The sequence below is a fragment of the Leguminivora glycinivorella genome, chromosome 15 (assembly GCF_023078275.1).
Source record: "Leguminivora glycinivorella isolate SPB_JAAS2020 chromosome 15, LegGlyc_1.1, whole genome shotgun sequence".
Classification (NCBI taxonomy): Eukaryota; Metazoa; Arthropoda; class Insecta; order Lepidoptera; family Tortricidae; genus Leguminivora; species Leguminivora glycinivorella.
Window position 1 is genome coordinate 7536428 of NC_062985.1, and position 15658 is coordinate 7552085.

Consider the following 15658-nt stretch of genomic DNA (forward strand, 5'->3'; position numbering starts at 1 on the left):
GCGCGATAGAGATAGATATCTACTAGCGCTTCGTTTCGTGACGTTTCGTACAACCAGAGATTTATTCGCGTAAAATAAACTTATAACTTACTAAACATAGAATGCATGTAAATAGCTTTATTTTCGATATTTTTTTTTCAAACGTGAAATTTTTGTACCAAATTACTAAAACTCAAAATCGTCTGTTTAAGTATATACGTTGTAGAAGTTATACATATTATGTATAATTATGTATTGATATAATTATAATAGAAGTTGTTTCTTTAACTTTATATAGTTTATAGATATTACAGTTTAAATAAAATTAATGAGTTAATAACACGTGAAAATATCAAAACAAACATAACGTACGGACAGATTCGATAGGAAATCATCAATCAATGTCAAAAATACATACTCGAAGCAAAAATGGTCATAAGATAACGCGCGTAACATATCCGAACCGTATCGTATCCAGAGCTAATATTGGATGTACCTTTAACACCGAATGGGGCTGACAAAACTTGTTAAACAAATAAAAATACGAACTTTTACGTAACACAATTGACATTTTCCTGCAAGGGGAGATAAGGCATCCGAGACGCCATTTTCGGTTCCAATCCCGTCCTGAATACTGAGTGGCTAATATTAAGGCGCTATAAAAGTCTTTAGACGACTGTGGACGAGACTTTTCATACAAATGTAGTGTCTGTGTCTGTTTGTTTGTCCATCCGAATCGACGTGATTTTCCTCGAAGTGGAGATAGTTTATTCTATATCTTTCTAATATGTGTTCTTCAGATTAGACCACTATATCTTATGAATGGGAAAGTGTGTGTTGTTTGTTTGTCCATAGGTCATCTTTCACGGCGTTAGAAAGAGAAAACAGACACGCACACTTTCCCATTTATAATATTAGTATAGATTTACGTACCTACTAACTACTTAGTTTTTAGTATATCTTTCCCATTAGAAATTTTTAAGTATCATAGAATAATAATCATTACCTACCTAGAAGGTCTTTCTTCAGAAACTGCACTAAAACTTCAATCACATCATCGTAGTTCCGACATAGGTACCTAATAGTGTTTTCTGCATTTCATCCATTAGAAAGCGATCGATGTGACATCAAAGACCGGCACAATTCACGCGCGGCTGAGCACCTGCAGACCTATATACTTAACCTTCTACTAGTATAATGTAATACGAAGTTATAAGTATTTAAAATTGCAAACGGGACTTAATCGCATATTTTTATGTTTTTAACATGACCTCCGACATTTTTCAAAGACGGCATTGTCCCCGTGGTCTCGGAGCAGACGCTTTTATCATTGAGTCTGTCCCGTCCTAAGTCCCGTTTGAAATTTTAAATACTTACGTGTAAAAATGTAAGTAAAATCGGTGAAGTTAAAAGTAACATAAACTTATGGGGCTAGCCTCCGTATTCGTACTATAAATACATGTAAATAAAACGTTGAATATTAGACCTATCTGTTTTGCAAAATGTTTGCATTAGGTACATATTTGGCCTTCGCAAATTTGACCACATCTCTTCTTTTCGCTCACAACTCAAATGGCTGCCGATTCGACGTCGCAGAGACATACATGTTCTTTCCCTTCTGTTTAATGTTCTTTTCTCTCCTTCCTCTCCCCCTTATCTCTCTGAGAGATTTAAATTTTTAGCAGACGGCAGCGGGCACCGCCTTCGTTCCAGTGCAGATCTCACCCTGTCTATCCCACCTCACAAACATAGATCCTATGACAAGTCCTTTACTGTTTACTCTGTCAAATTATGGAATTCATTGCCACCTCCCCTTCGACAGTGTCAATCGGTCGCATCGCTAAAATCGAATTTAAAAAAGTTATGGCTTTCGGACGCATCTTAATCTAAAAGATGTTTGCGGTTAGGTAGATTGTGTATGTATGTAGGGTAGTCATAAAACTGTATTATAATTATGTATAACGTATTTATTTATATGATATAACGTCTATATTGCTATCTGTCTTATATCAAAGACGGTATCAAACAGTATTAAATATGATTATTTTGTTTAAGGAAACGTAACTTTATACTGATAGATCGGTACCATAATAACATTAATTACTGCAGTAAACTAGACTAAATCGTATGACCTAAAATGTTCTTTTTCTTGGCACTATTTCGATATAATTGAGACCTTATTGATCGCAAGGAAATGATTCACACTTTTTTATAGACTTTTATTTAAATAATTTAGAGCTAAAATAAACGAATCAATACTGTTAAATATGGCAGGCGCATTATGATTCATTCTAATTTTAATCTGTCACATTATAAAAAGTATGTATCTAAAAAGGCTATCAATTATACTCACATTTATTTTTCAAAGTGTAATAAAACGGTATAGTTTTAAGAATTTCTAACACGTCGTTAGTGCGTAACGAGAAAAATAAAAATACTTAAGTTACGTTTATAAATCACTCTGCTTAAACGAAATCTCTGAAAACATTTTTAATGAGACTCCGGAGAAACTCCAAAGATCTTTTATTTTTTCAAATATTTTGCCTTATTTATTTTGTTTCTTTTACATTCAGCGCTTCTTTTCATTACTTTTTCTGCTACTGGACTAAATTACACGATGGGAATCAAAATGTTTATTGATAGGTATAGCCACGATTCGCTATTTTATTCAAGTTGTTTGATAAGCAATCATGAAATTAATACAAAAATACGAGGAACGTAAAACTATCTAGTAGCAAGCAAGAACGATTTAATACTGGACTTACAAAACCCATACAAAAATGCGTACCCCTGGAGTGTATGGGAATTTTAGGCTTAAAACTGGATGGCGCTATTTCGCAGCCTGAAAGTGGTCAGAATCATATTTTCCCCAAATATTTTTATTTTTATAAGAACAAATGACATACATATTTCTTTATTTTACCTACATAAGTGTTAAGTTCATTAGGATTAGGATAGAATATAAGTATATGAACATGGACAAAGTCTCAAAATATGCATAAAATACTTTAACGTGTAACATTTGTGGCACTTTTTCCGTATGGTACGAAATCGTATACGTATACATACAATATCATTTTTTTTTCTAGTATGAATAGGTAGACGTTTGACCACGATCACACCTGATGCTAAGTGATGATGCGGTCTACGGTGGAGCACGCTTACCTATGAGATACCTATTTACTCTCGCTTTAAAGAGACCTGGATTGTACTCATGTGGAAACACAGACTCAGGCAGAGCATTCCACTCCTTGGCGGTAAAATTGAGATAAAAGACAAAAATCCGGCTTTAGCGATTACCTGTCGTTTCGATGATCATAGCAAATACGAAAATAACGATAGCACTTCTTTCGACAGAACAAACTGATTTATTTTTCCATTTTGTATCTCCCGTCTTTTCATCGCTGTCATCCTTGTTGCTTTCATGTTATCATCAAAGTAAAAGTCAGCTCAAAACCTTCATAAAACAGGATTCATTTAGTTTTACCAATAAACCGTCACATTACAAATAAAAAAAAGTGTAACATATTGCGGTGCCTAATTACTAAATTATACAATTATACCTCTGAGGTAAAATTCACATCATTACAATACTAATCTATGTAAATTAATTTAATTCTGATTCCATTATATATTTTGGTTTAAATAAATACCTCTCATACACATGTAATTGCCTCTTTTATTAAACTTTAAAATAAAAACTAATTCTCTGTTTATTTTAAGTCGTAAATTAAAATGATCCCTCACCTGTGACACTGCCTGCCTGCCATGCTATGATTAGCATTCATATCAATATAAATAATTATCCTGGAAAAGAGATTGCGATATACAGAAGGTTTTGACAAGCTAATTTTTATAAAAAATTATATTTAAAATGATTGACATAAAAGTAAAGTTACGGGATTACGTTTAATTTCCTTCTAATTTCCTGGCTTTCCATCCCGTCTTAAAGGGTATTTCTTTATTTTGCAACTTTGTATAGAAAAATATCTTCTTCAACTTCAAATACAAATATAAGAATGTAGTCCAAGTATGTCGTTAGTTTCAAGAAGTTCAAGTTTTCCAGTTTTCAAGTACCGCGTCAACACTATTCGAGAAGCACAGTACAGGGTAACCCCTGTTTTCCTACCTTACAATGAACATAAAGATAATTTTGTGATAATCAGGAAGCAGCCACAATTTAAAAAGAAATTTTGTATTATACATCACTTTTGTTTCTTAGAAAATATAAGTAAACTAACCTGACCATAAAATTAAAATTTTGAAAAACCCTTAACATAGTGGACTGATTTGAATGGAACATGTGTAAGAACTCTCCCGACTAGATAGTCGGGATTTTGTTTGAAAGCTGAGATCAGCTTTCAAACAAAAATCTAAATCGGTACATCCGTTCGGGAGCTACGATGCCACAGACAGACATACGCACAGACAGACACGTTAAACTTATAACACCCAGTCGTTTTTGCGTCGGGGTTAAAATATACCTTAAATCAGGCTTGATTTGACAGCGGTTTGAAACACTTCTGTCATTATCGTCATTTAATTGTGAGTGATTTAAAAAAGTTTAAGCTGTGATTTACAAAACTTACACATTCAAAAAATTTGGCTTTGATTCTTATAAGTTAAACTGTCTTTTATGCTCATTTCCAGTATTGACAGCAATCAAGACCTTAAAAATACAAAAAGACCTTAAAGAATTGCAATTGTTTATCAGTTTTTTTTTGTATTTTTAAGGTCTTAATTGCTATAATTGCTATAAACAAATGCTGTGAGCATTCGTTTCTCAATTTAAAGGAAATAAGCTATTACTGAACCAGTGAGCTACAACTTCGGCGTTGTCGTCACTTTCCATCATGTGCGACTAAGGTCAATCGGTCAATTTATAATAAACTAGCTTTTTCCCGGGGCTTCGCTCGCGTTAGAAAGAGACAAAAAGTAGCCTACGTCACTCTCCATCCCTTCAACTATCTCCACCTAAAACATCACGTCGATTCATCGCTCCGTTTTGCCGTGAAAGACGGACAAACAAACAAGACACACACACTTTCCCATTTATAATATTGGTATGGATAAATAAAATCTTTACTTTTCAACCTGAGGCCTTTTTTCCTTACACTTTATATTGTTTCACCGTCTACCTACAAAGTTTCCCGCGTCATGCCACAATATGAGCCTTTCCTTACCTGCTTACCTGCTCGTAAACGTCAAGCCGTGAAAAGGGTTCAGAAGGCGTTTTTGTTTGCCAATACAATACAGGTCGCGAGTAAACACAAATAGGTTTAGTTAGACCACTTTTTTTTGGATTTGGAGATTTTTACGTGGTTTCCACTCAGAATCGCGAGCTCTTTCAATACTAATAGGAGAAAAAAAGTGTCCCAAGGTTTTTTTTCCATTCCGTTACCAATTTCTCATACATTTTGTATGGAGGTAACGGAATGGAAGGTTGAAAAATTTATGGAAATCTTGGGACATTTTTTTTCTCCTATCAGGATCAAAAGACCTCGCGATTCTGAGTATGAATCGCGTAAAAAATACTCTTACAAAAAAAGTGGGGTGGACAACTTTGAAAAAAAAATGGCCCAGTTGAGATAGTACTACCTCTGCCGGCCTAGCCTAAATGACAATCGCTGCCGCTAGACGCCGATTAAAACGCAGTCTGGCTCTGTCGTGCCAATACGGAAGAGCAATAGAGATAGCTCGATAACGATAGCTACTTATCCTGTAATTGACAACGTTTCAAAATTTTCAATGTCCCTAAATCGAAAACCATTTCGAGATATACACTTGTAGATCACATAAATAATTTAAAAAAAAAACCGTATTATTAGTATAAAAAATCTTAAAAATAGTTTAAAGGGGAAGTGACGTCAAATAGCTGATTTAGAGGTGCCACTATACCAAAAAATCTCACAGTTGAGATGTCACTTGAGTTTGACAGTGACACTTATCACATTTCGTAGCAAAGATATTAAAAAATTCATGGCTTAGTCTATGGTTCGTAGTCATTCACTATTGGTTGACAGTGACACTTGACAGTCAGACATACCGGACTGTTTGAGCTGACTGTTAAAACTTTTTTTTTAGAAATGATTTTGTCGTTTTCTTATGTGTATGAAACAACACATGTGACGTCACGAAGCTGCGTCTTGACGTTTGTAACTTACGCTCTTTCTGCTCGAAGTAGTAATAAAAAGGGATTTTCTCATTAAAATAGCAGTTTTTGGAAAAATAAAAAAATACGTGTATCTTTTAGTATTGAGTTCTTTCAAACCAAACAATAAAAAGTAGTACTCAAAAATATGAAATGTTGTCAATTGTCGATGCTACGAATAACAAACTACAGGTGGTGATTGAAAAGTTAGAAGTAGATAATATCAAGTTTTTATTATAAGTGTACTTTTAGATTTATATACAGTACTTACTGTGCAGCACACGAAAGATAGATAAATAAGTACTCAGTAGGTACAAAAATGCTTATCATTAGTAGCTGTTTTATAAATAAATGAGTTACTAAGTATGGAAATTCAAAACGTAAGGTATTTACTACTAGTTTTGATGATAACACATGTCGAATTTTGTGTTCAAATCTATAAGCACATATACAGCGTGTGGATTCCATACAGGCGAATAATGTATCCAGTTATAGTATCTGGTCATTCGAATCGTAAAGGGTAATCAATAATCATTTTTTTAATGTGTTATTAATTAAGAGTAATATTTTTTTAAATATGACCAAGCAGCAATGTACGCCGTCCAACTTAATTTGACATGACATAAACGTCACGTTGTAATGACGTTTAGGTAGGTACGCTAATTAATGTGGACATAATACATTGCGTGCTGAATTATTATGTATGAAAAAAAATTTATCATCTATTTAAAAAAACCGTGTAGTGAGACTAGTGAGGCTCCTTAGGTCCGATACTAATCGTTATTAAGATATTCGCCCGTATGGAATACACACGCTGTATAGTAAAATAATGATCACGTTTAGCTAGTCCATCTTTTTGCCAAGGTTAGTAATAAGCACGTAATGAGAATTTGTCTGTTTTATGAGTCGTTAGATCGTGACTTTTATCGTGTAAGTATATAAAAGAGACATAATTATTTTAAACCAAAAACCTCATGGCCCTGAGAGCGGTATCATATCCTGTGATATAATTGTAGAATCGATAAAAATTTAGAAGATAATATTACTTTGCTAATCCGCGAATAGATAACGTGCTAGTCAATCAGTCCTAACAATATTAAAGTTTCTAAACAACTTTTGTTCATTTCACACCTTACTTACTGGCCTTAGCGTCTAGTTCAGACGATTTATTGTGTAATGTCCGAGAGACGTCGCTTTTGATGGATGACTAAATAGACCTATGCAAGAGCGACATATTTTGCCACATAGCTGACAAGGGAAGGTTGCAACCGATTGCCACGTTTCGGTGGCATCTTCTTTCCCTTTTACACTTAAATCCTCAAATATCGTGAGAATCATTCACTTATTTTCTCCCCTAACAGCCATTGACATAACTCATCAACAATTTCCCGCCAAAGCGTCTGTACGTTCATTCATCGCCGGCGTCCTTGATGTCTAGCCAAAACGCCGGCCAGACGGCGCCAGGATGGCAGACGATCAAAATAAACGCCGGGGGCGGTAGTCGGGATTGTTTTTTGATGAGGTTAGCAGGTTTAGAAGAGTAACAGAGACATGGGGGGTTTAATTAACATTCTTATTGGTAGACGTTTCACTTTGTATAGATTTTGTATTATGCAGTCTGCAGGGTTGGCATATGCGAGATAGATCACACGTCTTCTTCTAATTGTATTAATGACATAAGGACTGTGCTTCGGAAGGAATATGCTAACCCTGTTGAACTTCCTTAACTACTGAACCTGGCGCAGTCAGTAGGATGAACATTGTAGTCACCTTTAACCCTTAAATGCATATGTGATAGACAATGGTTTTTTGACTCTGGGAAAAATAAAAAAAAAATATTTAAGATCGATTTTTTATACTAAATCAGTGTTAGAAGTTAAATAGGCCAAATCTTATTTATACCAATATATCGTAATTAGTAAGAATTATTTCAAAAAAAAACTACTATTAAAAAGGTAAACTATTTGTGAAACCTTTATGATAAAATGTTTAAACATAAACTATATAATTACTAACTCCGAAAAAATCAGCCTAAATCACATACTAAAAATCGCCACCGTCCTGTTTTTTCACACTTTTCCGCCATTTCTTTCTTTTTCGCCTTAAATAATAAATAGTAAATCATTATATTATTTAATGGTATATTAAATAATGAATAATAATTAAGCAAGGTTTTGGATAGCCACATATCGAGCCACGGGCCATTAAATTTATGATGCATTTATACATCACCATGCATTTAAGGGTTAATTATGTGTATATACCTAGATATTTTGCTAGTGCTTAACAAAATAAAAACATCGACAATACTTTTATCGATAAATAGCCTTACATAAGGTTATTAATTACCCCCATAAACAATCTCTAAAATCTTGAATACCTAAACATGTAAGAATTTATGTAAATATTAAAATATGGTTCGTTTTATAATTATTGGCCATATATTTTTAAACATGATTGTAATTTTTTTAAAACATTAATGTTATAAACTTACTCATAGATTTAAGCCTATATTCCCTAAACGGGATAGGCAGCGCACATGAAACTACTCAAGATTCAGTGCCACGGCAATAATTAATGACATAATAATAATAAATACTCGCTAGGTGGTTGGATCAAGGGTCAGATGCAGAAGGCGGTGATCTTGGACACAGCGCGGATAGTTCGATGGTTCCTTTCTCTGCAGCCCTAACCACCGGCAGCTTAAGCCCTGCCCCGCTGCTGGCGGCACCCTAAGTTAGGTTTTTTATAATAAATGTTATTTATATTGTTTTGTACTTATGTGTTTTATGTATTTTACTTTTATATTCATATTATAAACAGCCTAAATTAGGACGAAAAACGAATAAAGGAAATAAATACTGACATATTATATTATTATAGTGTAAGTTATCGATGAATTAAATATCGGAAGGAAGTCACTTTGTTCGTGCCAAAAAAATATCTAGGTATAATTATGTGTAAAAATCTATGAAAAGCTCTCATGGCTCCACAAATAAGTTGGTGTTGAATATTCTTGATGTTTTCGTTATTGAAGATGACTATATAGGATTCAATTGCCCATTGTAATATACCTTGATATTTTCAACATTGTCTCAAACCGAACGTCAAATATCAAATAAGTCTACCCGACATACAAGTATATGACGGTAAACAATTTAAAGCAAAAATATATGTTTCACGAGAGAACCAAAATTTATTATAGAACCAAGTTAAACAGAAATTTATATAACATATATCTATAAAATATTTGTTTATAATATCTAGTCTATATGTGGGAGGGCAGCACCGTCGTCAAAGCCGAGCCATCGGGTGATGGCCTTGAAGCGGTGGCGTGTGCCTCGGATGCACATTCTAAAGCAATTTTGAAGCATAACCTATCTCGTAGTCCAGAAATTTCTTGCGACAGTTGCTCCTGTCTTATTTAAACCGTGTTCTATTTGCCATAAGAAGTCAGATTGACGTTTACTGTGCAAAGGTTCTACAGTGTCCTATGATTCAAATCAGTTAACTGAACGTTCATTCAGATTCCTTTGAAATAGTTTACCTTCAGAGTTTCTAAACTGACCCACAAGTAAGATCTTATTGTTCCTCTCACCAAAGACCTATATAACTTCGTATAGACAGATAAAGTCTAAGAAAAAAACGTACCCCAAAACCATACAGAAAAGGCTACGGTGAGCTAGATGGCGATACACCTTTGGGGTACGCTCGGCTAGATGGCGCTAATATTAATATTTGACATTTTAAAACATATCAAGCTCAGAATATGGGCCAAATTGTCAAAAAAGTTTTAAGCCTGTGTCGAGAGATGGCAGTCTATGCACTGTGATTACACATTTTACTTTGACAGTAACTCTCTTTAATACTCGAAGAAATAAAGTCCAGCGACGGAAAGTTTTTATCTAAGTAAAAGCTAACCCCCTTATTCATAAACGTACTCTAAAGTTATCAAGCGATAAAGTTCGTTTGTCCTTTTCTATTTACTCAAAATACCCGTAACTATTTTTACAAAAATAAAATTCAGAAATTACCAGTGTGTTATACATCATCTGATAGGTCTTTAAAAATTAATTGAATGTTTCTAAAAAAGTTTTTTAATAATATGAACAGTTTTGGAATAAAACGATAATTAAGGTCGAAATAATGTTTATACCTTTATAACTTTCGAATTCGTTGTTGGAAAAATATCCAGAAACCGTCAAATTATTGGCCATATAATACAAAACACAAAACTAGTACTTTAAACGTCACCAGCTGAGCCATTTTTGAGTTTTCTTTAGAAAACCCTTAATAAAAGGTCGTAAGTGCCACATTAATAATCACTTCCGAAGGTCATGCCGTTATCTAGAACATCAATTTTATTTAAGTCTCATACTTTTACTGTAAATACCTGCTTTTTTAAAACAAAACTGCTAACTAAACATTATCACTATTTTTTTTCTCACAATGATTACCTCTTTTTCGACAAACTAAGACTCCCATAAACTTCTAATAATATAAATCTCATTTAAACATGTCCACACAGGTAAAATAAACACGACTAAGTACTTAAATCTCATTTTTTAAATTTTTTTTAGGTAACAGTTTCTACTCACCCAAATGAGTAAATACGAGTATTTACTCGGTGCTTTGAGTAAATTACGGGTAAATACTCAGTATTTACTCACCTCTACCCATCTCTAATTACACCCATACGTTGGAAAGGGACAAACGAACTGTATCGGCTTATCTTAATTGTTTATGAATAAGGGGGTAAGCCTCACAAACAATTCACAAGTAACGCTCCATGGCGCACGATACGCAACCGTGTGTCACACTAAGGATCGGTTGTACAAACCGTCTGTTACCGAATTTAACCTCCTTATTTTTCATGGCATAGACTTTTGCTGCTGACGTTGATGTGTCTATTAACTGTGGGTGATGCAACTGGCCCTAAATATGTAGCAACTAGTCATTGGACTTTGCCTCTGGTTGGTTGTTCATTAGCAACATCTTTCTTCAAAACTCTTCAAACTCTATTTTTAAATGTAAAATATTCATGGCTGATTCCATTCGTCTCGTCCTGCATTCATTATTTTCCGGGACGTCGAACAGTTAAAACGAGTTTATTCAAATTTAATCAAAAGCAAGTAACAAGCAAAAAGTCTACAGGCTGCCAGGAGTCGTAAACCTCAATTTGGGTTCGCCGCTGACTCTTCTAATTATTTTAACAAGATTCTTAAAATCTACTCTTCCTAGATCACAGGCCCTTCTTAATGAAAATCTTAAAAATTTTAAAAGTGACACAATAGACAAGTGATGATTATTCGTCACGTTATCTCTTTTTTGCACTTGTATGTTTGCACCTAAGTATAACAGGGTAAGAACGTATGTAAATAATAATGTCCCTAGGACATGTGTGTAATGTTTATAATATAGGGTAGCTTAAGAAACTAGTGACGTAAGTCAGTCTGTAACCGACCAGTACACGCTATACTAGTACTCCCGTGTTTTATTCTGGAATATATCCTGAAACCTTTCAGTGGCGACGAAAAAGAACATACGCGTGTAAAAAGTGAAGTTTTTACGATTAAATTCAGTAATTCACGAGTGAGAAGATGTTAGCAACGAATCTGGTGTTAGGTAACAGCCTGGTGTTCGACCACCGCACGCAGGAGTGGGCCATTTTTAAAAGTCGGTTTACACAGTTTTGTTTGGCAAACAAATTTACAGAAGAAACCGATAAATCTGGTGCTACACGGCGAGCGATACTACTTTCTGCCTTGGTGGAGGACACGTTCCGCATCGCTAAGGACTTAGTGTCTCCGGACAATCTAGATTCGATCGGCTATACGGACCTTATTGCGAAATTAGACGGCCATTTTGAAGCTAAGCGATGTGTTTTCGCGGAGCGATATTTATTCTACAAAGCGGAACAGCGCCCGGGAGAGGAGTTAAGTGACTGGGCGGCGCGTGTGCGCAGTTTAGCACAATATTGTTCGTTCACTACAGAACTCGATTCGGCGTTGAGAGACCGTTTTGTGCTTGGTTTAGAAAACAGAAAGGAAAAAGAAAAACTTTTTGCTGAAGACCCAACTTCGTTGACGTTTAGTAAAGCATTGCAGCTGGCTCAGAGTGTGCGCTGCGCCCGGCTAGCCGTGCATGGCAACAGCGGCACGGCTAGCGCCGGCGCCGGCACGTCTACAGGTGTGTTCGCGATGCGCCCCGCCGCGGAAAGTGATAAGAAGAAAACCAAGTGTAGTGCGTGTGGTTATCACGGACATTCCAAAGATCAGTGTAAATTTACTCAGTATTCGTGTAAAAAGTGCGGAAAGAAAGGCCATTTGAGCCGAGTGTGTAAATCTAAAGTTAAGGCCACAAATTTCTTAGCGGAGGATACTGATGATATTTGCGAAGGTATTTATGATTTTTTTCTTATCCGTTCTGTTAATGGGAAACCTATGATGCAATCGGTATTGATTAATAACAAGTCGATTTTGTGTGAAGTTGATAGCGGCAGCGCAGTGTCCGTCTTACCCGCCCATGTTTACACAAAAACATTTAAATCAAAGTATGCTCTGTGTAAGTGTAACGTAAGGCTCAATTGTTACGATGGCAATAAAATCACACCTGTAGGTTATATCTTATTACCGGTTAAGTTTGATGACCGTACAATTGAAATTAAGTTTTTTATTATTGCTTCGATTGATTCACAAATGGCACAGTTACCATTGTTAGGGCGTGATTTTATTAGCAAGTTTGACCTACATTTATGTAACTTTAATTGTCATAACATAAAGGAGGATCAGATATTTAAAAACTTGTACGAAAAGTATTCGCAAGTATTTTCGGAAGAACTTGGCACTTTTAAACCTTATCAAATTCAGTTAAAAATTAATAAAAATGCAGAGTTTAAGTTTTTTAAGCCTCGAACGGTACCTTTAGCGTTAAAGCCTAAAGTTGAAGCTGAATTGCAGAGATTACAAGACCTGGGAATATTGGAGAAAGTCGAGCATTCCGATATAGCTACGCCGATTGTTCCCGTGTTGCGTTCGGATGGAAATATTCGTATCTGCGGCGATTACTCAGTAACGTTAAACAAAATGTTATTTATTGACAACTATCCATTACCGCGGATAGAAGATTTATTTTCTAAATTACATGGCGGGGTAGAATTTTCAAAATTAGACCTGTCCAGAGCCTACAATCAGCTGGTACTAGACGAACCGTCACGCAATTTAACCTGTATTAATACCCATAAGGGGTTATTTCGGTATACCCGTTTAGTGTTCGGTTTGTGCAACTCGCCGTGTATTTTTCAGCAATGTATGGATAAACTGTTAGCTGGCATTGAGGGCACGTGTATATTCTTAGATGATGTATTAATTACCGCGCCAAATAGGGAATCACACGTAGCTAGGTTAGAACAAGTTTTAGGCAGACTAAAGGAGGCCGGCTTACGCGTTAAACAGGAAAAATGCGAGTTCTTTAAGGATTCCGTAGAATATTTAGGATTTGTTATTGACAAAAATGGGTTGCACAAGTCTAAAAAGAAAGTAACTGCTATTTTAGAATGTCAACAGCCTAGGAACGTGTCGGAATTGAAATCTTTTCTAGGTATGCTAAATTATTATAGGGCATTTATTCCCGCTGCAGCGAGTGTGTTAAGTCCCTTAAATTTGTTATTAAAAAAAGATTACAAATGGCAGTGGGGCGATGCTCAGAACGACGCGTTCGAAGCAATTAAGAAGGAGCTGGCGTCTGACAAAGTATTAGCTCATTACAACCCTGATTTACCGACGATCGTCACAGTGGATGCGGGGCCCAAGGGCCTAGCAGCTTTACTGGCTCAAACGCAAGCGGATGGTAGGGAGCGCGTCGTGGCCTACGCTTCTCGTTCGTTATCAAAAAGTGAGCAAAATTATGCTCAAATTCAAAAAGAAGCGGTTGCAATAATTTTTGGAATAAAAAATTTCATCATTACTTGTACGGTAGATCAGAGCCTTTTATTTTAAGGACTGATCACAAGCCTTTAATTTCAATTTTTGGCAGCAAAAAAGGCGTACCGGAGTTTGCGGCTAATCGATTACAACGATATGCTCTTTTCTTATCAGCGTACAATTTTAAAATAGAGTACATTAAAAGTGCAGATAACGTAGCTGATTTTTTATCACGCGCAATACAAGATTCGCAACAAGTTGCTAATGAGGATAGTTTAGTAGAGGATGAAGCTTTATTTATAAATTTTATTCAATATGACATTCATCCTATTTCCGTGCAAAATATACAATCAGAAACGCGAAATGATCCCGTTTTGAGCTTAGTATCTAAACATATTTTGCAAGGTTGGCCAAGAAAAATAGTTGATAGCAAGCTTAAGCCATATTTTAATTGCCGTTTGCAGTTGTCTATGGAAAAAGGCTGTCTGATGAGGGGCCATAAAATCGTAATACCAGTTATCTACCGGGAACGTTTATTGAATGAACTACACAATTCACATTTCGGGGTGGTTAAAACAAAAAGCATCGCGCGTAAATACATGTGGTGGCCAAATATTGATAAACAGATCGAGGAAAAAATTGGTTCTTGCAGTATTTGTTCCTCGATCCGCGCTGCACCGCCGCGCGCGCCGCTCGCGGTGTGGCCCCGGCCGCACGCGTGCTGGCAGCGCCTGCACCTGGACATGGCGGAGCTGGCGGGCTACCGGGTGCTCGTCGCGGTTGATGCACACTCCAAATGGGTGGAGGTTTATTTTATGTCGAGTACCGACTCAGCGAGCGTTATAGCGAAACTATGCGACATGTTTGCTAGGTTTGGTTTAGTTAAAACGTTAGTTACGGATAATGCTTCGAATTTTACTTCTGCGGTTTTCGAGGATTTTTGTAAAAGTAATAGCATACAGCACGTAACAATTGCGCCTTATCATCCTGCATCGAACGGTCTCGCTGAAAATAGCGTTAAATTTATTAAAAAGGGGTTGAAAACAATCTTAGCGCAAAATGTATCGAAGACTGATTTTTATAATAAAATAAATTATTTCCTTTTTGAGTACCGAAACTCTGTTCACGCTACGACTGGACACTCGCCAGCAGAGTTAATGCTAGGGCGGCCTCTGCGCTGTCGTTTTGATTCACTCGTGCCAACATCGAACGACTCATCCGACGCCAATTCGTCAGTATCCTCGGCTGATAAAATTGTGTTCCAAAAACAGATCTTACAGCGTAAATACTACGATGGAAAGAGGCAAATCCAATTTAAAGTCGGAGACAGAGTACTTATTAAATCATATTTTAAAAACGGTACAAAACATGCGTGGTTAGAAGGAACAATATTGAGTACCATTGGCTCGTCAATGTTCAAGGTTTACATTAAAAGTCTTCAAGTAACGACTAGAAAGCATGTCGACCAGCTGCTTATGTACAAAGGCAGTAGAGATTTGGAAAACGATGACTACGATGACGATGTACCCGTTCTACAATCCACTGAGCTCAGAGAGGTGGAGCCTGCAGACACCGCAACACCATGTAATGATATTCTTAAGAAACT

General features: G+C 35.9%; 2 protein-coding genes across 2 annotated transcripts in view; one reads left to right on the forward strand and one right to left on the reverse strand.

The window, feature by feature from the left end:
• The window catches only part of LOC125233850 (protein unc-13 homolog B), a 463752-nt gene that overhangs the window by 332805 nt on the left and 115289 nt on the right, over positions 1 to 15658 (reverse strand). The window lies entirely within an intron of this gene.
• LOC125233852 lies at positions 11554 to 15621 on the forward strand. Its single transcript, XM_048139990.1, has 2 exons — positions 11554 to 12529; positions 15324 to 15621. The coding sequence occupies exons 1-2, from the start codon at positions 11731 to 11733 to the stop codon at positions 15335 to 15337; spliced, it is 813 nt and encodes a 270-aa protein (XP_047995947.1). The 5' UTR covers positions 11554 to 11730; the 3' UTR covers positions 15338 to 15621.